The sequence below is a fragment of the Anoplopoma fimbria genome, chromosome 6 (assembly GCF_027596085.1).
Source record: "Anoplopoma fimbria isolate UVic2021 breed Golden Eagle Sablefish chromosome 6, Afim_UVic_2022, whole genome shotgun sequence".
Classification (NCBI taxonomy): domain Eukaryota; kingdom Metazoa; phylum Chordata; class Actinopteri; order Perciformes; family Anoplopomatidae; genus Anoplopoma; species Anoplopoma fimbria.
Window position 1 is genome coordinate 14,201,462 of NC_072454.1, and position 25,514 is coordinate 14,226,975.

Consider the following 25,514-nt stretch of genomic DNA (forward strand, 5'->3'; position numbering starts at 1 on the left):
ACCAAGTAAAATAGTCTATATGAACTGCTGTTGTGGTATTCCTCTTAGTTTTGCTGCACATATAAAATAACCAGCCAACACAAGGGACACACAGTGCAAGCTGTATTGAATAGAACTACAGAAAAACGTGAAGACGTAACGTGACCCCTGACCGCCGGCGTCATTTTGCCGGGAATGCCGGACCACGTGTCTCCTGCCGGTGTGCTGGTTCCTCCAATGCGCGATTCATTACTTTTCATTCCGAAACGAGTCGGGGCAGGGAGTGTACGAGCAAGATGGCGGCGCGGTGGGGAGCAGGCGAGGAGACTTTAACTGCGTGCAATATGGATTTTTTCTCTATGGACACACTAGACGAGGTAAAGCATATGTTGTACACTTTATTCCCTTTCATCTGATCCCAGTGTTTCTACTTTTATGTGTGTGTGTTGAGGAGCAGGGCACAGCATGTTGTGTGTACAGGCTGCACACTGCGCATGGAAAAGTGACACGTGGATGCCACAGTAGTATTAAGAGTCAAACTTATTTAAAAAAAAAGTACTATTTGTTTTGTGACGGTTGCAGCTAGACATCTCTTTTGTGGTATGTTATTTAAACAACCCATAATGCGCCACTATAAAGGTGCTGTTGTCTTTCAGCTATATGCTAGCTGGTGTGTCAGTGTAGCTCGACCGGTGGGATAGTGACTGACTGAGGTTTCCTCCCTTATAACACAAAGATCCGTTTAAACATGAGATGTGACAGTTGTGTATTTTTGTTGGTAGTTGACCTGGCGTGTGCACCAGCTGTATAATTATTGCCATTAATGCGCATTTAAGCTCCATCAAGGTGCAAAAATAACCTATGTGCTGTTAATCAACTGATCACACACACGTGGTAACTAGTACTGCAAGATGCTAGGCATTAGCTTTATCATCACAACCCTTAGTATGTATACTCCACACCGTTTTTTTGCTTGTTAAAATGGTTAGGGGTAACGTTACTTTAAGGTAATTCTGCATTTTTTTTGTAGTTTAAAGGCTCCATTCCAGCACATTGCAGTAATGTGTCATCAACTGTGTGATACACACAATGGTGATATTTCTATATCAAGACAATGACTGCAATCAATAAATTAACACACACCTGGGTGATTATTCACTCTCACACTGCAGCAGTATACCACGTTTTCATCCATAGCCTGTGTGTATACCCACATGTGGTTTAGTCGTGGTGAATCACATGTTGGCTTCCTTCACGCATGCGCAGAAAGTACAGTCAATTTATCCCCGGGACACACCCGTCCGTAGAATTTATAAAGTAACTACATGACGGTTTTCTTTTTTTTTTTAAATGTCTGGTGTAATATGTGTATTTAAATGTTGAATGTAATTTCGTTATTCTTAAAATATCGGACAGGAGCAGAGACTAGGGCACTGAGCGTGTTTGTTGTAGTGCAACACGTGGGTTAGGTAGCTTCCCTGTGGACGGGGCGACGCGAGGATCAAACATGTCTGCGCGCTGTGTGTGCATGCGTAGACTGTTACACGTGGGTCACTGTAAGAGACGGCTGCGATTTTTTGATCAAAGTGCATATGTTTATCAGTTATGGTTGCTTATAAAGGGGGTCCTGTGTGCTGGACCTGAGTGTAGGTATGTTTATGATTAAAGTATGAATATTTGTTATACACTAAGCGAGCTTACAAACACAAAGAATCTTTCTTTTTTCAACTGTATATTTAATTCCATATTTCTTTGTTTTAAATTTACTTTTAAAATATAACTGTGATTTTTAGATGTTGTCCCTTGAATTTTGTCTTCTTGGGGCATATCATTTGTTAAGCTATTTAAGTTATCATTTATATAAAGTCATAATTGATACTGCTAATCTAAGTGTAAATTGGAATATTGCATGCATATTATAGGAAAATGCCTCTGGTATATTGTTTTCCAAAAAAATGTTTTGTTTACAGTTAATTGTTCACAGAGGACCAGTTGTACCACAGCACAGATGTATTGGAAATGCACCCCAATTGTCTTCATGTGATAAGACAAGGATGTTTACCCAACAGATCTCTGATTAGACTCCTAATTACCCAACATCTACACACCTTTCAAAAAACAGCAACATTAAAGTTTTTGGTAACATAATGTTGTAGCCATAATAACATGTCAAGTGTTAAATATAGAATTGTGTGGGCCAGTAAAGTGTTTTTTAAGCCTGAATCATGTTTTGAGTTTTGTCTGTTATCTTTTGCCAAAGAAAGTGTTTATTTCCCCTCTCTAGACTGATGGGCTGAGCCCTGCAGAGACTCTTGAAGCCCTTCAAAGCTGCTTAGACCCCTCCATTCTTTCTATCTTTGAGGACACACCAACAATAGAGGCAAGGCAAATTTCACATGTTTGAAACAAGTATTACAGTATCATGAGACCATTCAGTTGACCTAATTTCCATGTCTGTGTTTAGACTAAAGGTCTAGACGAGGAGAGTGATGCCACGCTGCTAACCGCCCTGACGGAGATTCTCGACAATGTGGACGATGAGAACTTGTCCCCATTTGACACACTACCTGACTCAGACCTGCTGTCAGGTCAAAAGGGCAGGGAACACTCTCCGGTTAGTGCCCAGCTGTCATACTTAACTCTCACAAATCCCCCATGAGCATTTGGAAAAGGGAGTGGAAGGACCTGCTGACCTCTGGTTCTTAACATACAGTAGTTTGTTATTTATGTTAAGGTCTACAAATGCAGTAATTATGCTTTCGTTTATCTTTCACTCTCTAGCTCAGGAGATTGCTGTGTCTGTCCCGTTCCCCTCTAGAGAAGGACACGCTATGTGGCACAAGAGCCATATCAACTGGAAAGGTAGCATTTCTCACTTAACACCATTGTATATTGAGTTGTATAGCAGACATATTTCTAAATTGCATTATATATTTGTTTTCCTCTCAGAGCCTCCCCAGGATGCTGGCAGAAGCTCTCCAGAGAAGTGATGGGGAGGAAGAGGAAGACCTCTCTCTGAGCCCAGCGAGTCATGACTCGTATCCTGACAGTGACCAGCTGCACTGGGAAGGTCTTGCCCTCCCGCTCCCTGTCAACTTTGAGCAGGAGGTTGAAGATGGTGTTTCAGTTAGCCTGGGGGACTTAGTCAGGCATATGCACCCGTACTGCATGGCCATTTCTATGGAAAATGAAGAGGGGGAACAGATGTTGCCCGAAGGAGGAATCCTACTTGAAGTTGTGGACCAGGGTGAAAATGGAGAACCCATCCTGGCCATCCCAGACATGGATCTTTCTGTCTCTCTCCCACTTAAAGACCAGTTTTCAGAAACTGAGCATAAAGTTTCAGAAGAAGCAGATGAAGTGGCCTCTGACAGCTCAGAGCACATCGTTGTTGACGATGAAGATGAGACTCCAGTGAAAGCTGCCGCCCTTTTGACACCCGCCCTTTGTTCAGATGTGAAAGATAACATGATCATTAAGAAACAAAAGGAAGAGGGAAGCTCCTCCCACAGAAAAAAGAAAAGAAAATGCAGGGAAGAGCGCCAACCGAAACCTGTGGAGGGAAGGGTCCTTAGGAGTGGCACCGTTAGAAAGACGGCACCGCAATCTCCCAAAAAGCCTGAAAAACGGCCAGTCAAAGAAGAGAAGAAGAAACACAAATCCCCAAAGGTTCTTCAAGCCTCAACCTCAGCTTCTTCCTCTTTAAAACCTAAGAAACCAGATCCATGCCATACTGAAACACAAAAACTCACCACTACAACACTATTGCCTAAAATGAATGTGCAAGTTGCCACATCTGTGTCAACCAGACAGGAAATGGTGCCGTTAAATGCCAGCCCTGAGAAGAGCCAGCCTAGCTGTTCACCCACAACAGTGATCTCCCAAAAACCTGAGGAAACGCCTCAACAGCTGTCGCAGGCTCCTGAGAAGCTGGAAGGCTCAACAGCAGCTCCCTCTGCTGTCCTACCCCCGCCATCTTCTGAGAGCCCTGCAGCTGTTTCTAGTCTGTCAGAACCCCAGCTGACCCCGGTGACACCAGTTAGCGAGGCCCCCCCTCCTGTGGCCCCGGCAGTCTCAGAGCCAAAGCCCAAATCACTCAGTCTAGCAGAGTACCGGCGGCTCCGACAGCAGAAAAGGCCAGCTCCGGTGGAAAAACAAGAAAACAACAGCACCAGGTGGCCCAGCCTCCCAGAGCTTCCTAAAGAGCTTCCTCCTATTCCCTGCTTGCCTGACCCCAGCCCCAAGGACCTCCGGCGCCCCAACCCCCAGGCAGCAGTGGAGGAGATCAGACCCGCCTGGCAGCCAAGGGGACCGTGTGCACCACCCACCCCTGAGGCGCTGTTGGTGCCACCGGCCTACATGGCTGCCTCATCAAGCAAGGTTACTCCTGTCCCGAAACCACAGCAAAAACCTGAACCTTCAAAAACTCTTCCATCCCAAAAGCCCCCGACTCCTTCCTCTAATTCAGTGAGGAATTTACCCTCACAACCACACACCGCTGCTCAACCTGTAGTACCTTGTGTGCCTCAAAGCTCTGGATCTCTAGCTTCTTTAAGAGCTATCATGGCGTTTGTGTCATCGGCAAATGTGAAATGCCCTCCTGCACCTTCAGGAGGAAAGAGTGGAGTCGACAAAAGGCCCCAATCTCAATTTACATCTCTTGAATCTGTAGCTCTCACTAAAGCCTGTCTTAAAACAACTACAGATACGATCAAACCCAATGCTGCTACTGTGTCTGTGCCCCGTGCCCCCCAGAAGACGATTGTTTTTCAGAAGGTGCCTGTGGTTACTGCTCCTGCACCAGTTGGTAACCCCATCATACCCGAGAGCAAGACCTCCAAACCCACAGCCTATGGTACCCACCTCTGTATTCCTCCAGCTACCCATCCCTCCGACTCCCAGAGTCAGAAGGCCCAACCTGTTGTACTTGAAACTAAAGACAAACCCACTACAGCAGTAAAACCTCAAAAGGCAAAGAGCCCCACACAGGAGCTGATCGAGGCCTTTACCACGGAGATAGGTGAGCTTAAAGTTGATTGTGTATTTTGATTGTAAAGTCTTGGCTTTGTTCATGAAGTGATGACTATAATGACCTACAAAGTATTTGCCAGAGAACTGCTTTGTCATTGGCATCTCTGCTGCTCTGCAACTCTAGCCAATATTTAATCTCCTCCAGTGATTGGCTGGTGTGCAGGAACTCCATATCAGAAAATATTTAGGAAAGGCCGTTAGTGCAGTAAAATACTAATGAGCCCTCTCTACACATGTCTGTCACCACTTTAATTTAGCCTGTTTCCTGTTTATTGTCTCTTCAGTCTTGTCAGTTAAATAAGTATAATATATTTTTTCCGTTTATAATCCAAAACATTAATAATATGATCCTTTTTTGTAGGTATTGAAGCTGCTGATCTGACCAGCTTATTGGAGCAGTTTGAGGAAACCCAAGGTGATCAATGGCTGATATATAAAAAAAAATGTCCTTCTGTATCCTGTCTGTCAGAAAGAAGAGCTCTTTACATTCCTCATTTGACAATGTTACTCCAAAGTATGTTTTGCCATAACTAATTTCTGTTAGCGTAGTTTAGTACAACGCTAAATGTAGTCAGAGTCTCAGTTTTCCTGTTTTTGTTATGGTGGGAAGTGGCATACATCATTGCAGCACTATCTTCGGTTAGCAGTAGTGGGTGAGTGTGTAGAAGGAATTTGGCTAAAAGACTTCAAGCAATAGAAAAAGCCTACTAAAACAGATTGTGTATATGCTTAGAAGTGGAGCATCAGTGAAGTTGGATGATCATTCCTCGGCTTTCATATTCCGACTAAAGTGACCTATAAAACAAAGCTATTATCAGGCTTTTCATACGAGCTTGATGCTTATCTGATCTTCCTAGAGAAGTGTGTTTAACGTTTACAGATTGTGAGGGACTTCTGGCAGTTCAAACGGGCAGGATTTGTTTTTCTTACTGAAACGTTCCCCTTTAAGAGACGGGTGCTGCGGGGGGGCAGAGAAGCTGCTTTGTGCTCTTGTTCGCTCAGCTGCTGGAATTCTGCCCTGTTCGCAAATCCATTTAACTCTCGCCCTGCTGTCTTTGTTTGAGCGGATGTACAAGCCCCCCACCCTAACAAGAAGCTGGACTCTGTATGTGCCATTACTCATGTCGGTGGGCTTGTTATTGAACCATCAGACTGTGTACTATGGCTAATGTAACTGCTGACCATTTGGTGAATTCCCATTGGGAAAACACTTTACTATTATTACGAGGGCAAAACACATGATACACTGCATTTACACCTGACATGCTGCAGGTTGCTACAGTTCATCCAATGTCGGTCAAGTAGAATTTTTTTATTTTATTTCTGATCAGTGGTGTGTGTTTTGTTAATTTTGTTGTGCTGATGCACTTATTTACTTGTTCCTTCTCTCTTCAGCCAAAGAGGAGCAAAGTGTGCTGGAGGTCTCTGGTAGAGCAGCAGCTGTAGGAAACTCGAGGTGAGTTACCCTACAGCGTTCACGCTGCTCTGTGTGAGTGACGGGAGTCTCGGTTTCTCTGAGGGAAACCGGTTAGCTGTGTGTGTAGAGATGACTCTCACGCCTCTTGCCAAGACCTACCGCAAACCCTGCTTTTGTCCGGCCAGAGTAATGGCCTTCTCGGGTCTAAATTGTTCCAACCTGGTTTTAAGTTTTGTTTTGTTTATTTTTTTTTTTGTTTTGTTTTGATGTCTCGATTTCTTGCTGCACTCTAATCAAGAGGTGGCAGCTACACTATTTACCACTGATTGTAACCGACCCTGTGCTCCATTTACAGTGTTGAGCTGGCTCCCGAGAAAACAGTCGTGGAGCGTGTTAGAGCTAATGACCTCTCGAGTACTGCAGGTAATTCAGCGCTTTGATTTTAAGATGAGTCCATTACATTAGATCATTAAATAAGATTAACAAAAGGTTGTGTGGCTTCCAGCAATGAAACGCCACAGTCATTAGCTATGGTTATCTGAAGTATTGCATCATGAGCAGAGATTTGCTACCTTGCAGTACAGATGACCAACTGCACTTGAATTTTGGTTGTAATCGCACTCTTTCCTTCTGCTCCAGCTTTGACTCCGCCAGCTACTCCTCCCCACCATATGTGGAAACCCCTGGCCCCTGTGGCCCTGCTGGGAAAGAGCAAGGCTGCTGAGGCCTCAAAGCCAAGCCCCTCCAAGGTTATCCAGATAGAAGCCCGGCCTCTGCCCTCACTCAGGTCTCGCAGTAAACCCACTCCTGCTGCTGCGGCTGTAGCCCCCGAGCTAGCGTGCATGGACCATGACTATTGCCTCCCCAACAAAGGCGCTTCCACCGGAGAACCAGGCAAGCGTTGGAATGTCAAACAGCCATCTTTTATCACTATTAAACCCATCGGGCAACCCACCAGAACCACTACACAAACACCCCCAGCTGCCCCGGCATCGTCTGCCCAGTCCGCCGTAAAGCCTGTGGTTGCAATCAAAACACAAGAGATTACCGTGACGGAGCCCCTCGATCACAGGACTGATGGGATGGAGAGAAGCTCTGTCCTGGAGACTCCTGACGCTTCGCCTGCTCAGCAGGACACTGACGCCTCTGTTAAAGAAGGAAGCCCCAGGAGTAGGCCTTGTGGGAGGTCCTACCGTCGACCTGCTGCTTCTCGCACACCCAGTCCCAGGTCTAGTCCCAAAGAGAGGACTGGAGGCCGGTCTAGAAAAAGAAGATGCCATCGTTCTCCCAGCCCTATGTCCAGCAGTTCAGAGTCGGACTCCAACTCCTCTAGAGCTCGGTCTAGATCACACTCTCCATCTAAGAAAAGGTTAGGACCACAGTCGAGATGTCTTGGGTCCATGCAGCCTCTTGATTACAATTGCTACGGGTTAAGATTTCCCTCGTTTATCACTGGCATTCTTTCCTAATTCCTCTCTAGGTATCGCCTCGGTGACTCTGACCGTAGTTCCAGCTCCTCATCCCGTTCCTCCTCTAGGTCCTCCCCCTCTGTGTCCCGCTCCCCTCCCAGGAGGAGAAGGTACTCTTATTCCTCCTCTCACTCTGGTTCTTGGAGTCACTCCAGTTCGCGGTCTCGATCCCCTCAGAGACAATGGAGTAGAAGCAGAAGAGTGAACAGGTACTGTGTGTGTGTGTGTGTGTGTGTGTATATATATATATATATATTATTATATTATATTATATTATATTATATTATATATCTCAATCTCATGCTATTTTCAGTGGCGGTCTTTGTATGGATTTTTAATTGACTAAACCTTCACCTTGTCTTTCTCTGCCTCCCATGTACTTCCAGCTATGGTCAAAGTACAAATAAAAAAGAAATAAAGCCAAATTCGGAGGAGGTGAAGAGACTCAAGGAGAAAGCCATTGTAAGTAGATCTTACTCCCTCGTACACCGGTCTCTAAGCAAAGAGGTTGAACTATTCTCACAATGAATCAATCAGCTGATCAACGACTTTCTTCTCTCAGGAGGAGCGCCGGGTGGTTTACATCGGTCGAATTCGGGGAACGATGACCCAAAAAGAACTTAAAGAGCGCTTCTCCATGTTTGGCGAGATTGAAGAATGTACCCTGCACTTTAGAGACCATGGGTAAGGACATGAACAGCTTTTGTCAAAGGGCATTGCTTTATTGTTGATGCTTTATAGGGATATAATATGAGCCAATTGCACTGTCTTTGAACCTTGTTGGTCTCGCCAGTGACCTCTTAGGCCAAGCTTCAGTGCTAAAGCAAATTCAGGCTTGTTCATAACTGGAGCCTGCTGGCATCACCACCAGTTTGCTCTTTTAAAAGCAAGTCACAGCTCAAACACTATGTTTTATAAAGTCTGTTCTGACCTTCACTATACCTGTAGTAATAAACACAGGCTAATGGTTTGCTTATCTGTCACAGGGACAACTATGGGTTTGTGACTTATTACGACACCAAGAATGCGTTCACGGCCATCGAGAATGGAAGCAAGCTGCGCAAGCCTGATGAGTTGCCGTTTGACCTCTGTTTTGGTGGAAGGAGACAGTTCTGCAAATCCAACTATGCTGATCTGGGTACGCGTTAATCAACCGACACAAAGTTCCTGTAGCCTGTAACCCAGAGTGCTGTTAATCAATCCAAATAGTTATTGATGTGGTTTGCAGAAGATTGGACATATTGGCTGCAGTTCATTCCAATACAGTGTGCTCAGCTGAGAGCTATTGTGCTTTGAACTACAGCCAATAACAATTTAAGGGGAAAATCAAACCGCAGGAAGGAGAATAATTAGATTCTTGCCTCCTACAAACTGTCCTTCTTTTAAATGTGCTTTAGTGTGTTTTTTAAAGCTAGCAAAGACAAAAAATCTATCATCAAAAGTATACATTACCATATCAAATGTTGAACATTTGAAGGGACTGTTTGGATTATTTGAAGTGGGGCTGCATGAGGTACTTTTCCATATTCGTGTATTATCTACAGTAGAAGACAGTCGAACTGCAAGGGGTTACAGCAAAGTCATTTACTGATGTGGATGGAGGCAACCGCAAAACATATTTTAGCCACCTTTAAAGAGAGGCTTCTCTTTAAAGAAATATATCTGTTAGTTTTTTTGTGAGTATTTTCACTGCTTTATCTTGCATTGAGACAGCTCTTTCTGACGTGGAACTTATCCATTCTCTTTTCAAAGCCAAAGACTCTGTTGACAGACAGTACAAATAAGTATAAATTTCAGATCACGTCCCTTTTTCAAAGTATTCTTAATAGTGTACACTTGAAACTGTTTTTGCCCCGGTCCAAAGCAGTACATTTCTTTGCTCTCGTGCTGGTAACCCTGTCTGATCTCTCCAAACTAGTGCGGTACCAGCCGCCATCTATTTTAGGCTATACACTGACGATGGACACTTTATACAACCCCAATTCAAAAAATCTATTTATACCTTTCAAGTTTCATAAAAGTTTTTTTGTTTTTTTTAATGTCATCATACATTTCACACAAATTTCACATGATTGTTTTTCAAATGTCGAGTCTGTGTTTTGTAACTTGATATATTTAATTTATACTGGAAGAAATATATGTTCATATAGAGGGACACAGAAATTATTTTGTAAAATGTATTTTTTTGTAAGATAAAAATAATTTTTCAGTGGCATGTCAAACATTCGGGAGAGGTTTTGCAGGTTGGATTTGTTAACGTGACTTAAGCATTTATATATTTCATGCTACATCTGTGGCCGTGTGTCACATCCCTCGTTTGAAATTTCTGAACCCGAGTATAGTATATTTTTATTTTAAGGCAATGCTGACTTTGTTTTCCTTCCCTTTTCAGATTCGAGTAGAGAGTACGATCCATTGCCTGCAAAAGGCAAGTTTCATGCACTAGACTTCGACACTTTATTGAAGCAGGCCAAGCAGAATCAGAAGAGGTAACAGGAGGCCTGCAGCAGGAAGCAGCTGACACTTACCTCAAAGCCAACGGTTGGCTTCTCACCTGCAACGCTGTATTTACATTTTAGTTGTTGCATTAGTTTTATTTTGTTTGTTTTATTTTTTATTTGTTTTACTTTGTTTCTGCAAGCTTACACCTTCTATTGAAGTGAAGATTTGTAATGAAAGTAGGAAAAGAAAAAAAAATGGAATAAGTGAAATTAAATAATTTTTTTAAAGTTTATTTAAATGTATAATCAAATTTAAATTGTACGGAGAGAATCATTTTTAAAAGAGGAACGGTAAGTGGGATGGAGCTCCCTAAATACTGGGAGAGGTTGTGATACATTGAATGTACTACGAACCTAAATAAAAAAACAAAAGAACCTGACATGCATTGTTTGTTTTTCATTCCAACTAAAGTGTCTGTTGCTTTTGTTATTGGTTACATCTTCATTTAAAACCTAAAGGGGAGTATTTGTCAGAGGTAATGGGCCCTTTTGACATGTCTCGAGCAAAATATAGGTGTAAATTACAAAATGGATAAATGTATTGCTACTTTGTTTCCATGGACATTTTTAAAGCAAATGTACTGACTGCATTAAAAGCTCAGTGAAACTAATTATGTTAACAATTAGCCCAGTTCCCAGTGAGCCAGCATACAAAATACAAGGCCCTGAAACTACACTTTTTGAAATGTATTAATCACTCCTGTGCTTGCACAGTTATGATGTGTATACTATGTGAAAAGGGTTTAATTGGCTCACCATCCCCTGGAATAGAACAGAGACATCTTATAGGTTGTTAATAACAGTATAACAATAACATGTTTGCTGCGAAAAAGTCATATTAAAGAGCTTCTAAAGAAGCAAGCACTAGTTTACATGAACCAATGCACATTGCGTTTCCTTGGTGGAGTTCCTTGCTGTATTGAAAGTTTATGGGTTATAATGCCAAGATATAATTGGATATATCCAAGTGATTTAGAACAAAGCATGTGCGTTTTGCTGACACAGATTACAGCAGTCCCAGGTCACAACAAATGCGCAGCACCTCCCCTTTGAATGTGGTGCTGGAGCTCAGATGCATTCCTAATAAGGACTGGAATCTAAATATATTAGAAAGCTGTGGAGATGTTCAACACCATCCCTAAAACAAGAGCGAGGCAATAGGCATTAGCTCAATGTTTTCTTCAAGTTTGGGTATTCTGCCACAATTAAAAACTCTTTAACAACTCTTAATACATTAATATTGCTCTAACCACTTATAAATAAGGTCGAGGACGTTTCAGTAGTTGTTTGCAGAACAATGCAGCGTATTTAAGACGTTTTATACAACTGTGAATGTCATTTTAATAAACCCAGCAGTAAGCCGTTAGTGGCAATGCATGGCTACAAAAACAAATCATTTCACTTTTATTTTGTCACATGCATGCATGATGTTTGGCGTCGCAGGGTGCAGGTGTCATCTATCTCTTCTCCGCGGTAACATCTTTGCGGTGTTTTGTCACGCAGATCTAGCTTTGACTGGTTTAAGCCGGTCCTCTGCGCATGCGCACTCGGTGTAAACAGGAAGAACCGACTGAAAACCAGGACAAATCAACCATAAAGAGAAGGAAAATGATCGGACGAAAACGAGCGAACGTCTTGTCTTTCCCTTTATAGTAACCAACACAAATACTGTCCTTCACCTCCTGGTGCTAATCTCGATTGCATCTTGTGGAAGAAGTCTCTAACTTTCCGACATTTGTGATAGACTGGTTAATGCCGTGCTGCTGCAGGCGGGGACCATTTGTTTCCTGCTGGACTTGCTCTGCACAACTCTCCATATAAAACCCACCCAGTGCTCCCTTGACTAGTCTGAATTTGGTGATATATATTTTTTTTGCATCGAGGGAAATCTCTTAACGATGGTTCAGAAAGACAAGGCGCTGGAGACACCTCAAGTGGACGGTGAGCCGAGCCCCAGCCCAGTCTCCGGAGAGGCTTGTCAGGAGGCCCCCGGCCCGGTGGAGGAGTCCGGCATCGGAGTCGAACCGACGGGTCACAGGAAATTCATCTGCGGAGTAGTGGAAGGTAATATTCAATATCAGCTCCAAAAACAATCACATTTGATGCGGTCGTGATCAGCATGTCATCTGCAAGTCCTGCAGTGATCCTCCTGCTTTGTGGGTGGAGAATATTGTTCAGTGTGTTGGAGTGCATGATTGGATAACACTGGGAAACACAACAAATGTGAATTATCTAAAGAGACAAATGTTAAATGCATATGCTACAAGTGTTGACTCCATATATAAGCTCGACTGTTATCAACCTGTGATCATCAGTTACAATTAGTACACATAGGATTCATTTTAATGGTCATATGTCAAGTGAATATATGCTTAAACATTGTCAGGTTGCACCTCAACTAAGGTGGAGAATAGTTTGTTATTGTGTCATTTTATTGATTTAATATTTGGTGTTGTTTGGCCTATAGTTGGACTGACTAAGACACATTTGGACAGTATGTATTAACCTAAGAAGGCTCTCTTTTATACTTTTTCACAATTCATTGAATTAATTAAAACCACTGCATGTCCACTGACATTTCCAGCCCGAACCTGGGGGCAAATTGTTAGTCGCAGCTAAATATGCACAAAAGATGTAGTTTTAAAAAATCAGCACTGCAGACTGTATGTAAACTGAATGTATTGATTTCTGATACAGGCTTTTATGGTCGACCATGGACCATGGAACAGAGGAAAGAGTTGTTCAGAAGGTATGAACGACAATTATTTTCGCAGTCAAGTAATCAGAACGCCGATAATATTACAACTAGGTGATTTTAATTGCTATACTGAGTTTGTACGACATTGCATTTCACAGGCAGCAGAAATGGGGACTGAGTACATACCTTTATGCACCCAAGGATGACTACAAACACAGAATGTTCTGGAGAGAGCTGTACTCAGTGGAAGAAGCAGGTGACTATTCACAAGAGATCTTGGGATTAGCTGTCTATGGGAAAGGAAAAAGAGTAATGCCTGGTTTTAAACATGGGTGAAATAAAAATAAAAGCTTTCATCAGATGTGTTTATAAAAGCACAATCATGCATTCAGTTAGTGATTCTCCCCATCTGTTTCCTTAGAGCAACTCATGACTTTGATTGGGGCTGCTAAGGAGTATGGGACAGAGTTCATCTACGCTATTTCCCCTGGACTGGACATCACCTTCTCCAACCAGAAAGAGGTTTCTGCACTCAAGAGGAAGCTCGATCAGGTATTGCAACATTATGTATGATAGTTGTCTGAACAATGTGTTCAAAGTCTTTACATCTTTAATATCATCAAATGTCCCCTGCATCTCTCACTCTTTGGCATTATATAACCATATTAATGGATATGACTTCCAATACCTTTCTCTCCCCCTCAGGTTTCTCACTTCGGCTGCAAGTCATTTGCCTTACTTTTTGACGATATTGACCACAACATGTGCCCTGCTGACAAAGAGGTGTTCAGCTCATTTGCACACGCTCAGGTTTCCATTACCAACGAAATCTACCAGTACCTGGGAGAGCCTGAAACCTTTCTCTTCTGTCCCACAGGTACATCAGTTCTATTTCTGAACATGCACATTTGACACAGTTGTTCCATCTACTGATTTATTCTTAATTTGTTTATTTCTTGCCTTGAAATACAGAGTACTGTGGAACATTCTGCTACCCAAATGTCGCTCAGTCCCCCTACCTCCACACAGTAGGAGAGAAGCTACTGCCTGGCATTGAAGTGCTATGGACAGGTGAGTCTTACACAGTTATCTGTCAACACCATCACTTCTTTTAAGCATACAATCATACATGTCAGAGTAGTAGATAAACAATTAACTGAGGATTGTTTTCTACTCTGCAGGCCCTAAGGTGGTGTCCAAAGACATCTCAGTCGAATCAATTGAAGAGGTGTCAAAAATCCTAAAAAGAGCCCCGGTGATCTGGGACAACATTCACGCCAATGATTATGACCAGAAGAGGCTGTTCTTGGGTCCATACAAGGGCCGCTCCACAGAGCTCATCCCCAGACTGAAGGGAGTGCTCACCAACCCTAACTGCGAGTTTGAGTCCAACTTTGTAGCGATCCACACTCTGGCCACCTGGTACAAGTCCAACATGAATGGGGTGCGCAAGGATGTGGTCATGAGTAAGTGTGATACCAAAGCTAACCTCTTGATGCTATTATGCTGTGCTATCGCTCTGTATGAGGTAATACTCTGTCACGTATTAGCATACTGCAGGTCGGCCATTAATGCTGTTTATTCTGTTTGTTTATCCATCTTACTCTCCACCAGCCGACGGGGAGGACAGCACAGTGTCCATCCAGATCAAGTTAGAGAACGAAGGCAGTGATGAAGAACTGGAGACGGACATTCTCTACAGCCCGCAGCTTGCTCTCAAACTGGCTCTCACAGAATGGCTCGAAGATTTTGTTGAGCCTCATCAATACAACAGTGAGAGCAGTCCCATTATTATATCATATCTCTATGCTAATGACATTTCCAGCAGTAATACTTGTTGGCATTGATGGCCTGAAGTGACACATTTGTGACAGAACAGGATGCAGTGAAGCTTAACTTTGTCTTTTCAGGCCGACAGGTGCCCCAGAGTGGTGCCAAAGGCACAGCCATCGATGTGTCATCCATGGCCGCTCCCTCTCTCTGCTCTTCTACAACAGTCACAACTGTGTTCCAGCAGCCCATCATGTCTCCAGCCATGCCGCCTCTCTGTCTGGATCCGCTCTTACACACCGTGGCAAAGAGACCTCTGGAGGAAGAGGAGGTGAGGCTCGTTCTAACTAATGAGACCAAGTAGTACCTGAATGAGTATTTTAGGCTTCTTCTAGAAATGAATGACTCTATTGATGTCATTTATACAGTTAATATTTACTGAATGAGCTTCTTTCTGATCAGACTCACTGTGTACTGAAGACAAGAGCATCTGTACATGGTTCTACGGATATGTTTGTATTGCTCCTGTGCAGGTGGAGGTGGAGGTGGAGAAGAAGGACTCAGATGAGGAGCCCATGGAGATGGTGGTTGAGAAACTGGATGAGCCGGAGCCAGAAGCAGAAGCGGACCCAGAGGAGAAGCAGGTTGATCCTGTTTTAGCTGACAAGATGGCCGAGGACCTGAAGCCCATGGATACAGACAAGGAGAGTCTCTCAGAGTCAAAATCCCCTGAGGAGTCTATCCAGGAGGACCTTGGCAGTGATATCGCCCCTATGCAGACAGATGATCTGCTCAAACAGGTGCCAAAAAAACATTTGGGACTATCCTTTTCCTTTTTATTTCTGTAATTGAAGGCAAAGACTAATTTGAATTCCCTACAAAGTCAAATTTATATCTGGTTTGCGTTCTCAGGATTTGTTTGTGCCTGGGCCCGACGAGCAGCCCCTGTTCGAAGCAGAGCCCCTCACACTTGAGGACCTGAGCTTGCTGGCAGAGCTCTTCTACCTGCCTTATGAACACGGGCCCAAGGCCGTGCAGATGTTAAAGGAGTTCAACTGGCTGAGAGCCAACAGCAGCGTCGTCAGTATCAACTGCAAGAGAAAGGAAACTGAAAAGGTAGGTCAACTCCTTGAATTATTATCGCACCTACACAGTAGAGAGTAAGAAGTCTATGTGGGAAAACTAGTTCAATATTAACTGGACTTGGTTGTCATAGTGTTGGTTGTTGAAAACAAAATGGTGGATGTGTACTACCCATACTGCCCATTGGGTGGTGTGGTTATGATAGGAGATGGAGTGCACCACAGCATTGTGTTCCGTGTTTGTGTAAACTACAGCTTAACCTATTAAACCATCTGCCTTTTCCTCAAAGACATTTTGACCTATTCCAGAAAAGCAAATGTATAAACAAAAATACGTAACGACATGTTAAAATTGTAACGGCTGACTGGGACACCATTGTTAATGTTTTTTATGAAACCTTTTGCTTTTCTTACCATGAAGAGTCAACATTTCTTTGTTTTCAATCATGCAGGTAGCGGAATGGCAATCAAGGGCAGAGAAGTTCGAGGATATGTGCTGCTCCGTCATGCAGATGTTCACACGGCTGTCCAATTCAGCCAACCGCACCATCCTGTATGACCTCTACCCGTACATCTGGGACATCAAGAGCAACATTTCTATGGTCAAGTCTTTTGTCCAGTGGCTAGGTATGTATGAAGGTAACCATGAGGCACTCATTCCTAGAGCATTACAGTAGCATAGCAATAGTCTGATCAAGTCTGGTAATCCTGACTTTTGTTATTCTCTCACACACACATACGCAGACACTTACAAACGAATAAATCAATCACCTTTACAAGTAAAAACTGATTATATAAAGAAAAAGCCCTATAATGGTTAGCTGCATGGATTATGTCATAGTCCAGTGCCAAGTAGTTTAATGAGGCAAATTTATAACTATTACACACGTCTTGCACAGTCTGCTTACTGATCGATGGCTTAGAGAAATATGGCTCCTAGCTGCCACCTGTAGACAGGCTGAGAATCTGAGTAGTGGCTTATACCTCCAGTTTTAATTGATGGCAGCTTATTATAGATCAGCTATGCACAGATCAGACTAGTTGCATCAACTCTCAATAGTTATGATTCTGTTGATTTGTCTTGTTTCACACCTCGATTTTGTTTTCTTATTATTTTTTTTTCTGACTGAATGCCGCTTGCACTGCTAGCACCCTCCTCATTTGTCCCATAACAAGCTGCCCCATCTTAGTGATCTCTAAACTGGGTCTCTGTGGCGAACGTCCCAGCAGAGTTACTGCTGCTTGCTGTGTATCCAGTAACATCACTGCTGCATTCCCACACAGACACACATGCTTCCATCTCTCTGTCTGTGGGGATGGGAGCCAGGGGGAAGTCCCCATCCCCCCTCCCCCTCCCCCTCCTCCATGCCCTAGCGCGCACGCGAGCTTGGAGAGCAAGCTGACTGACGGACTATGGAAGGCCATTCTGGTGCATAAACTGAGTCAGACATAACTCAATAAGTCTGCTTTTTCATTTATGAATATATAACCGAGTATTCTCCAAAATGAGGCTGTCGTTGGATTTTAACCCTCTGAATTGTTTGCTCAATCTGTATCAGAGTGTGATCCATCACCTTGTGTAAGAGTAGATATTCTTTCTCTCCCACTTCCCCTCCCTTCTCCTCACTTTCTTTCATTCTTTCAGATGGTGCACTGTGATGCAGTTTGAGTGACATTCAACATTTGTTATAACATCTCCATCTTTCGTGGAGTGTTCTTTTGAATAGTCTGAAGCACCAGCATGGCCTGTAGTCTACCCCCTGTAACCCAGTTTCATTCACAGGTTTCTGTCCTATATGGTAAAGCTGAGGACTCTAGCCCACAGTACACAGCAGGCAGCATACCCACACTGGCAAAACCACATCAAAAAATACACGCTACTGTTCTAAAGCATCAGTAAATGATGTTAACCACTCTAGCAACAAAGAGGAAATCAAGTGCCCCATAAATATAGTTCTCTTTGAATATTCCTCGTATTTACTGCAGTGTCATTAAGTGTCATTAACTGATGACTCTGCTGTTGCTATTATCAGGTTTTTTACATCAGTCCCCATGTTTCCCCTCAAGAGAAGCTGTGCAACCGGCACTTAGTCGCAACCTCCCTGGTTATTGTACTGAGAACCTTACTAATAACTATTTTCTACTGTTTTCTCCCTTCACTATGTACAGATGGAAGAATCCACAGTACAAGTTTCTACTGCTATTGGAGCGACAGTGACCGATGTATGCACAGTGCAAGCGTCGAGCCTTTTTGTTTTCCCATTAGAAAGGGATTTATGTTTTTTGTTTTTTTTCTTATTTTAACTTGATTTATAAATATAAAATATTTATTTGGAGGAAAAGGAGCAGCCCTCCGGATGAAGTCACATTTTGCGCAGCGATTTAGCTTTGAATCCTAAGTGTTAACTCCCAAATTTCTCTCTTTGGCAGCATCTCTCTAACTTGTTTTTTTGTTTCTGTCAGTAGGCATATAGAAATGGCTCAAACCAGCCTGATGCACCTACTCAAAGGAACTTACACTTGACTTTGAAATTTAACCCTGGCACATGATCTTCATCCCACTCAGGGATATTTGACCAGTGTGCTCAAACACACATTGGCTGGACCATGCAAGAGTAAAAGTTGCATGTTTTCTGCATAACTGCTATTGTGTTAAGGCAATGCAGTCTGAATGGATCATTCAGGTGGAACTTATTCACCAAGAGATCATTCTTTTGTCCGTTTAGTGCTCTTTCATTTGTGTAAGCAGGTTCAGCGTTCCTTTACCGTGGGTGCATCTTGGTGCTGTGTTGCGTCAGTTCATCAGAGGAATTGTTTAAGGTATCAGGGTGAGGTTATGTAAAACACTATTAGGTGTTCTTACTGCGCTCTGCATTTGTCTGGTCACATGACAGGGCTTGTCGTCAACCAGGGTGAGACTTTGTTAGCAGTAACACTACTGTATGCGGACTCTTAAGAGGCCCTCTGTGCTTTAGATATACATATATATATATATATACGCTTTTTATGCTTTGTCCCTGCGGTGTCTTTCATCTTTGGTCTGGCTGATTGTGGCTTAATAGTAAGCTGAGAGGCCTTTAACTCAGGGACTGGTCATACTACCCTTCATCCTGTCTTACTGGTTTGATGACTCGTGCTCCCCAGTCATGTGACGAGGCAGATAAGATAAGAATGTGACTTCACACGGGGAGCTAAGATGAGTGGGGTGACGGCAGCTGAAGCTTACTTTTAGTAGTCCATAGACAGTGTGGGTTCCTGTTCTGATGGTCAGTGTAATATTTATGAAGTCAGTTTTTCAGACGACTATAGCCCTCACTGAAACACCAAGCATGAAATAACTTATTTCTCAAGACCTGCGTACCAACTAGGGCGGAGCAGTTTGACATTGTTGTATTGACACAGTCAATTTTAGGAGCATTTATATCTTGGACCTGATTTTTTTTTTTTCTTGCAAACATGTAAGCTTTAGTTGCTTGAGCCTCATTTAAGATATTTCCTCTGAATAAAGTTTATTCCAAATTAGGTCCTTTTTTTTAAGTTTTAATGAGTAAAATAAAATAAAATAATTTATTTGGATAATGTAATTAGATACATATGCCCCCCCTTCCTCCCCATTTCCCCACTCCCTTCATCTGTCAGAGAGCCCCATCCTGTGGTAACAATGTCCGCTTGGCTCTGCTCCTAACAGGGTGTCGTAGTCAGTCCTCAGCACAGTTCCTTAGAGGAGACCAAGAACCCTGGGCCTTTAGGGGAGGTCTAGCAGGAGAGTTCCAGGTATCTAATGCACTGAATTTACAGCAATCTTATGGAAAAAAAAAAAGAGTGTTGTGAGCAAAGACGAAAGGTATAAAGGGCTTTGGTCTGTCCAAGGTGAGCTGATTGTAACATAACAAACGGGTTCCATCCCTTTCACTTTCATAGAAGTTTTATAGCCATGAATTAGTTTGGGGTGCTATCAAGCTGTGGGAGGGTGACCTGAACTCCATTCTGACAGAAGAGGTTACAGCCTATGTTTGGCATGGCATTTTCTGATTGATTAATTTGAATTTCTTTCAGCAACTGCCCAAGGAGATGCTGCTTTTCCCTAGCGCGCGTAGCGCAAGCGAGCATGGCTAGGTTTTATTTTCATGACATCTCATTTCTTTGCAGGAAAGCACAGTGTACAAATTACCAACCCAACCCAACCCCTTTGCAAGCACAAGCATCGCAGCGCCCGCGAGAACGCAAGCATGATTGTAAAGGGAAAACTCCATGATCAAACACACCTGCCCAGTCTCAAGAAGTATCTCCATCCTTGGAGAGTAGCAAGACTCATAATGGCAACTAATATGCCATTGAATTACTCAGTTAGCTCACATTTAATTTGCCTCATTGGTTTTTTTTCCTGGAGTTCTCTCTGCGCCAGCATCATTATTTTTCTCAACAGGAGGGTCCTGCGCAGCGAAATATTGCGATGTCTTACAAAAGGGAAAGGAGCATCTCCTTCAGCCAGTAAAACCTTAGTCAGACCAAAATACCACCCTTGTTATTGTATTTGAAAAGCAAACGTGTGTGCTTGTTGTGCTATGTTCCTTTAACAAAAATGAGAAAGATATGATGTTTGCTCTGGTTGTCCACTGTCAGTTCAACAAGGAACATCAGTTCAAATATGTTATATATATATATATCAATTTTTTTCTACAATATTTGCTGTTCCAAAGCACTTTGCTCTCTTCTGTAGTTCCTTTTGGTTTGATAGTGGCACAACGGTAGCAAAAGCACAGCACTCAGCCTATCCATCACAGCACCTGGTCTCAGTGAAACTGAACCTGTTTCTTTTGATACCCACAGAGATTGTTGCCAATAGATGGGGCAAACGATCTTTTCTACCAACCTCCACCTTCATTGCCAACCTCCAAAATCTATTCCATAAGGCCGTACTATCCCAAAGATGAGGTAAGATGGTTGTTTGCGTGTTAAGTCATGCCCATGTGCAGTTATTAAGCGTTAATGAAACAACTGGCCAATAATAATTATATTGGCCAGTTGCTGGTATTCCCAGCAGAACTGGCCTAGTTCAAGCTGTGAATGCTTTGCACTCAATGTGGCACAATGCTGTGCTCAACTGCCCTTTACATCAGCAAAGGCACTGATTGTAAAGGCAGCTTCAGATTGTGAATCTCTATAAGCATGTTGACCTTCTTTGTGGCATTTTCGGGGCTTAGCTTCGGCTCTTGTCTCCACTTGCCACAATTGGTCGAGTTACAGCTGTACCTGTCTTCTTTCTTTCAGACTGCGATTTATAAAATCTGTAAAGAAATGTACAGTGAAGGGATGGAGGAAGTACCGGCCTCTGATGAGGAATCTGATCTCATAGGAGACAGGTAAAAACATAGAGATAACTAAAGCGTGGTCTGCAGTTTTTCTATGCAGTGCAACGCAACATGGCTGACAAAATCCTTCCTGTTTTGTTTTTTTTCACAGGTTAGTAGGAGGTCTCCTCTCACTGAGCTCAGACTACGGGTTTGTGCTCGAGGACGATGAAGGGATCTGCGGTTATGCTCTCGGTACTGTGGATGTCCAGCCCTTCTTCAAGAAATGCAAGTTGAACTGGATTCCCTTCATGCAAGAGAAATACGTCAAACCTGACTGCGAGAAGGACCTCACAGACGCTGAGGTAGGATCTTAATCCATCTCTTTAACCATCATGGTGTCTTTATCAGTTTGCATTCCTGTTGTTGAGTCTTACTTTACCCTCTCTGTCCGTCGTCCCTGTAGAAAATGATGCTGAGTTTCCACGAAGAGGAGGAGGGTCTCCCCGACTCTTTCCTCTCCAACTTCCCCTCTCTCATCAAGGTCGACATTCATGCCAAGGTCACTGACCCCAGTGTGGCCAAAAGCATGATGGGATGTCTGCTATCTTCTCTTAAGGCCGACGGTAGGTGGCGGCCGATTTCAGCTATGACAGCAATGTTCATGCTGCTACTTGTTCTAACTAAAAAACAGACATATTGTATTAGTGTTGTTGGTCATGGCAATAAGAGGGTGTTAGAACATTTAATTAGATTAGATTAATTTAACTAGACTAAGGTGTTAATCAGAACATATATTTAAACAACAGTTTGGACTTTTTCTGTGTTTTATTCAGTTAAAAACAAGCATGCTAACTGATCTTATCTAGATGTAATGTGAAAATTAGTACATAACAACAAAGATGTTTCTGAGTTAAGTCTTCATTTAACATAGTTTATCAATTAAATGGTAAGAATGCATTCTTTTGAGAGACAAAAAGAGAGAAACGGGGCTTTAAGACACAAACTATCAAAGCACTGACTGAAATAATCTCTCTCTTCCTGCGACAGAGGTCTTGAACTAATTCACTACTGGTCAGGGACAAAGTAGAAGATCATAATCAGTTTATTGAGCAATACTGATTGTGGGGAAGATGATTTTTTTGTAATTGACGTAGTTGTTATCTGTTTTTCTTCCAGGGTCCCTAGGTGCGTTCTGCCAGGTTCGTCAGACTGACAAGAGAATGATGGACTTTTATAGTAAACTGGGATGCTTTGAAGTGGCCAAAATGGAGGGCTTTCCCAAAGACGTCATCATTATGGGACGCAGCCTATGAAGAAACATCCTGCTTCAGTAACAGACGGACAGAGAGACAGCAAGTCAACGTGTCTTAAACATGTTTGCTGCCTTCATGAGAAAAATCTTCCATGATGATTTTATACTACATTACCATCTGGGCTAGCCCCGGGAAAAACCTCTTTTTAGGATTTGTGTACAGAAGCACAGCAGTCGCACACAGATTCCCTGCGCTGCCATTAGATGTTGTGGCTCTGTTGGATTCAGCAGATACGAAGGTAAAAGGCCGATGAGTGATCTTTAATCTATGATTGGAGCCAACATGGAAGAGTGGCACTCCGGCAACGATTGTGGAGTCCCACTACTCGTATACCTCCAGGAGGCAGGAAGTGAAAACTCCATAAGCCTTTTTCTGATTTAATCCAGTAGTCATTACATGGATATCGCCCACATGCCCTAATGCAAAGTGTCTGTATCTGAAATGGAGGCCGAGCAGTAAAATGAGGGTGGCCTGTATCTCAGGTAGTTTCTTACTACCCCTACATCCTGCTTTCCCAGCTTTGACAGAGAGAAATAAGGCAGCCGCTGACATAAGTAGGACACCTTTATACAGGATGTGAGGAGCAGTGTGAGAGTTTGCCTTTCATCACCACATCATGGACTTTTTCCAGCTGCTCCACAATGGACCTGGAGAAAGAGGCCTTTTAAGTGGCTTGTTTCTACTAAGCCTGCACACATGAAGGGTGGACAATTTGAAAATTGTAGGAGTGGAACCCTCAATAAAAGATTGTCATAGACCAGCAAGAGGAAAGTATTTGTTGAGATTGTTAAAGACTCAGCCAGGAAGTCCTCTGAATTTTTGTTAAAGTAGTAGTAGACATTTGGAAAACAATAGAAACGCTTCCACAGGTTTACAAACATCAGCCTATTTCTGTTCAGCGCTTTGCTTGTGGCCATTTTTCTTCTTTGTAAATCAGCTTATTTTGCTTATTTCCCTTTCGAGATATTGCCTTTTGGTTTATTGCCTTTGGATTTTAAGTTTATTTTGCAGACCCCAGTGTCTTTTTGTTTTAAAAGGCTTTCTAAGACGTGTCAGTCAGATATAGCTAGAGTCGGGTGATTGGCCCCGTTGCAACTCAAATTCCAGAGATGTGTCCTGACATTGACAGTCACATGTCTTAGTTTTGCCCTAACAGATCTCAAACTCCAGCACAGAAATCCTTCAGTAAACCTAAGCTGACTGGCATGGAAATCACTATCAGTGAGCGTTCAGACCGTCTATTTAAGTTATGTCAAATTAATTTAAGTAGTAACTTAAAGTTTACATAGTGACTGTTTATGATAAACTAAAATCAACATGTTCTGATAGCAGGACCTGTGGGACCAAAATCTTGATATTCGGATCTGCTATTAAGAAGAGAAATGTAATATTTGACTCACACACATTTACATTGGAATGCATTGGTTAAAATAAGTAAGAATCTTTAAGACTTGGAAGCATTAACCCTCCCACTGTCATAAAGCTGCTCATTTTTTTTCTTAACCACTAAATCCAAACCTCACTTCTAAAGCAGCAGATGATCTTAACTATGTTCAAGAGATGTGCTGGGCTAAAAAAATAATATTTTCTGCTTTCTATTGGTAACATAAAATAATCAAATCACATCTATCAGCTTGCATCCCTCCCTGCATTGTTTCAACATGGCATCCTCTCAAATTAATGTCTTCTCAGTTGGGCCTTGGTTAGCACTCTTAGTATCCTGTCAACAAAGTGTCTCTCACACTGTTGGGGTGTAGTTGTGGGACATGAAGCAGAAATTCTTAAACCTTTTCCTATCTGTCCACTGAATGTTTTATATTCTGACGCATTTCCCATTTGTTTTTGTAAATCTTATGTAGCTGATTAAAATTAAGCACTTGGACTATAGATGGGCGTGTTCCGCTGGTTACGTGAGGATCATCAGTTGCTTTTCAGTAGCTACCTGCCAATGTGATGTTTTGATACTGTGTACATTCATAATGTGCATGAGGTGTATTGGATTTGCCGTGGCGGTCATTAGAATAACCTCATCTCATGCTACATAGAGGAAGAAGCATGCCACTCACCTCTATGAGCATGATACTGTAGATCGTAGACAGTCAATCATAAAGTGTTATTATTTTGTATATCTTTATTGAAATTGTGGCAAGCTTTCTGTTAAAGTGCTGGCCTAGTTACAAATGTCCTGTCTTGTACAGCTATCCAATTTACTGTGTTTCAGCAAGGTGTGAAACACACCAACAGGTCTGCTGTCAGTCTTCTGAAATGACAGCAGACTCTTCACTCTTGTTTTAAAATGTTCATGTTGCAGTTGGTCGAGGCTCAAGCTTTCTCATCTGCCAACCGGTCTTAACGGAAATGAGCTGTTAGGGCTCCAATTGTTCATTTTGAATATCTGAGTTATGGTTATGGGGGGAGGGGTCATAAAAGTGACACTTTACCAATGTAAAATTTGTATGTAAGATACATAAGATTCAAAACTAATAAACAATGATATGTTCCTTTGTGTCCTTTGTTATCCTGTCTGGGCTGGAGGGGGATTTCTGTCTAATTTACAGGTTGTTTGTTATCTCTCTGCCCTAAAGGAATATTTGCTGTTTCTGTTTTGACAGATAAAAGGGGAGGCCGTGTCTGTACACATACAGGATTGGCACTGTTGGCAAAAAAAAAGTGATCCTTGGTTTAAAATGTCCTAGCTTGGATTTGTGGTGTAATAAACTGGCCTTTCTAGTGGCATAATTCCTGAAACAAGCCACTGACTGATTGAAAATAGTATCAATGCATAAACTCATGTAACCTATGGATTGAGTGTCTATATACATCTGCTTCTTGCAAGGAATTCTTGGGCTAAGCTCATATTTATAAAATATTCATTTTAAAATACAGATTTGGGTTCCTCCGGTAGCCACACATCATTTAAACAGACATTTAACATAGCAGTACAATGTATCATTTATTTT

General features: G+C 42.5%; 2 protein-coding genes and 1 non-coding gene across 3 annotated transcripts; all 3 read left to right on the forward strand.

The window, feature by feature from the left end:
* Window positions 1-112: 112 nt before the first annotated feature.
* Window positions 113-10,771, forward strand: pprc1 (PPARG related coactivator 1). The gene is made up of 14 exons (XM_054600846.1): window positions 113-356; window positions 2,264-2,359; window positions 2,444-2,593; window positions 2,761-2,841; window positions 2,929-4,999; window positions 5,372-5,425; window positions 6,406-6,466; window positions 6,783-6,850; window positions 7,067-7,796; window positions 7,908-8,105; window positions 8,283-8,358; window positions 8,459-8,580; window positions 8,883-9,034; window positions 10,289-10,771. The coding sequence occupies exons 1-14, from the start codon at window positions 276-278 to the stop codon at window positions 10,387-10,389; spliced, it is 4,041 nt and encodes a 1,346-aa protein (XP_054456821.1). The 5' UTR covers window positions 113-275; the 3' UTR covers window positions 10,390-10,771.
* On the forward strand, window positions 8,656-8,795 carry LOC129092834 (small nucleolar RNA SNORA50). The gene has a single exon (XR_008531274.1). It is a non-coding gene; the product is annotated as a small nucleolar RNA SNORA50 (small nucleolar RNA).
* Window positions 10,772-11,944: 1,173 nt separating the features above from the next.
* On the forward strand, window positions 11,945-25,055 carry oga (O-GlcNAcase). Its single transcript, XM_054600847.1, has 18 exons — window positions 11,945-12,461; window positions 13,095-13,146; window positions 13,254-13,351; window positions 13,517-13,647; window positions 13,801-13,972; window positions 14,068-14,166; window positions 14,277-14,561; window positions 14,710-14,868; window positions 15,006-15,196; window positions 15,399-15,665; window positions 15,778-15,981; window positions 16,400-16,574; window positions 19,636-19,721; window positions 20,778-20,882; window positions 21,219-21,310; window positions 21,411-21,603; window positions 21,705-21,864; window positions 22,418-25,055. The coding sequence occupies exons 1-18, from the start codon at window positions 12,296-12,298 to the stop codon at window positions 22,552-22,554; spliced, it is 2,772 nt and encodes a 923-aa protein (XP_054456822.1). The 5' UTR covers window positions 11,945-12,295; the 3' UTR covers window positions 22,555-25,055.
* The last annotated feature ends 459 nt before the right edge of the window (window positions 25,056-25,514 follow it).